This window comes from Egretta garzetta, unplaced genomic scaffold (assembly GCF_000687185.1).
Source record: "Egretta garzetta isolate BGI_Z169 unplaced genomic scaffold, ASM68718v1 scaffold97, whole genome shotgun sequence".
NCBI lineage: Eukaryota > Metazoa > Chordata > Aves > Pelecaniformes > Ardeidae > Egretta > Egretta garzetta.
Genome location: NW_009260135.1, coordinates 311308 through 312465, shown reverse-complemented (window position 1 = coordinate 312465; position 1158 = coordinate 311308). Strand labels below are relative to the sequence as shown.

General features: G+C 43.4%; 1 protein-coding gene across 1 annotated transcript in view; it reads right to left on the bottom strand.

Moving 5' to 3' along the window:
* The window catches only part of SLIT3 (slit guidance ligand 3), a gene marked incomplete at its 5' end in the record, with an annotated part of 500013 nt that overhangs the window by 203704 nt on the left and 295151 nt on the right, over positions 1-1158 (bottom strand). Inside the window, one exon of the mRNA XM_009641607.2 lies at positions 112-183. Within this exon, the coding sequence (XP_009639902.1) occupies positions 112-183 (72 nt within the window). The remainder of the gene's footprint in view (positions 1-111; positions 184-1158) is intronic.

Here is a 1158-nt window from a genome sequence, read left to right as displayed (position 1 = left end):
AAGGGGCTGAAATACGATTACCACAAGACAACAAATCCCCAAAGAGTTGGCTTACGCCATCATCATCATTATTTTTACAATAATATTATTTTATTCAAAGATTTTACTCACAGAGTCCTGATCTTTGGCATGTGATTGAAACTGGTAACAGGAATGCGGGTGATGTTGTTGTTGTTGAGAGTGCTATTAGGGGGGAAAAAAAAAAAAGAGAGAAAAGAGAATAATTCATTGATCAATTATTTACATTTGTTCACCAACATGCTATTTACAGAAACAAGCTGCTAAAACTCTTGGTAATAAATCTGCCAGGCTGTGAGTGGCAAGACATGCTGACCGATACCTCAGGCAATTCCTGACATATCATGAAAGATACTGTTACGGCAAAGCAACCAACAGCTGCGTAAGAATGGATAAAAGTTACTATTTACCATGTCTGAGTACCATGGAGTACAGGAGATGTGTTTTTATCGACTGCTGGAACAGGTCCAGACTTTTTGGTTAAGCCACTGCTTTGCTTGAAAACCTGCTGCAACTTGAGCGGAGGGACAGCAGACTCGCACACCGCAGTATGAAAGCTTTGCACTTAAAGCACTCACTCGCTCACAAAAAGAGAGCTGTTGACTCTCACGGGCTCGTTAACACAGCCAGCTTACATGGACAGACAGCTCAAATTGCCCTTTTGAAAACACACGGATGGATGGATACCCTTTCTTTGGTTTCCTTATGAAAAAATATATGGGTAGTGGAATGGACCATAATAAAACATGTCATGACCCAGGCATGTAAGGATTTCTGCTGCTCTCTCAAAGCAGAGCTTAAAGAGAAAATCGTCTCAGCTGCTGGTAGGGACCCCCTTAGTGCTTCTTACGCAAAATGAACTGACTCTATTATCATCAGCTGAGTGTGCTGCTCCCATTTGTGTAGCTCCTAATTATATCAATGACTCTCTAGCAAATTAGAAGCTATACAGTTTATCAAGATGGCACAGGAAATGGAAAGCACTCCAACAGGGCATAATTGCCATGCTCCAAGTGCACCAAATCTGCAACTACAGTCGCCCCGTTTGTTGTGAGAATTGATGGGGCCGGTGACAACTCCATGTCCCAGGGTGGCTGGGCCTGCTGCTGCTGCCCGTTTGAAACGTGTGGGGCCCACAGC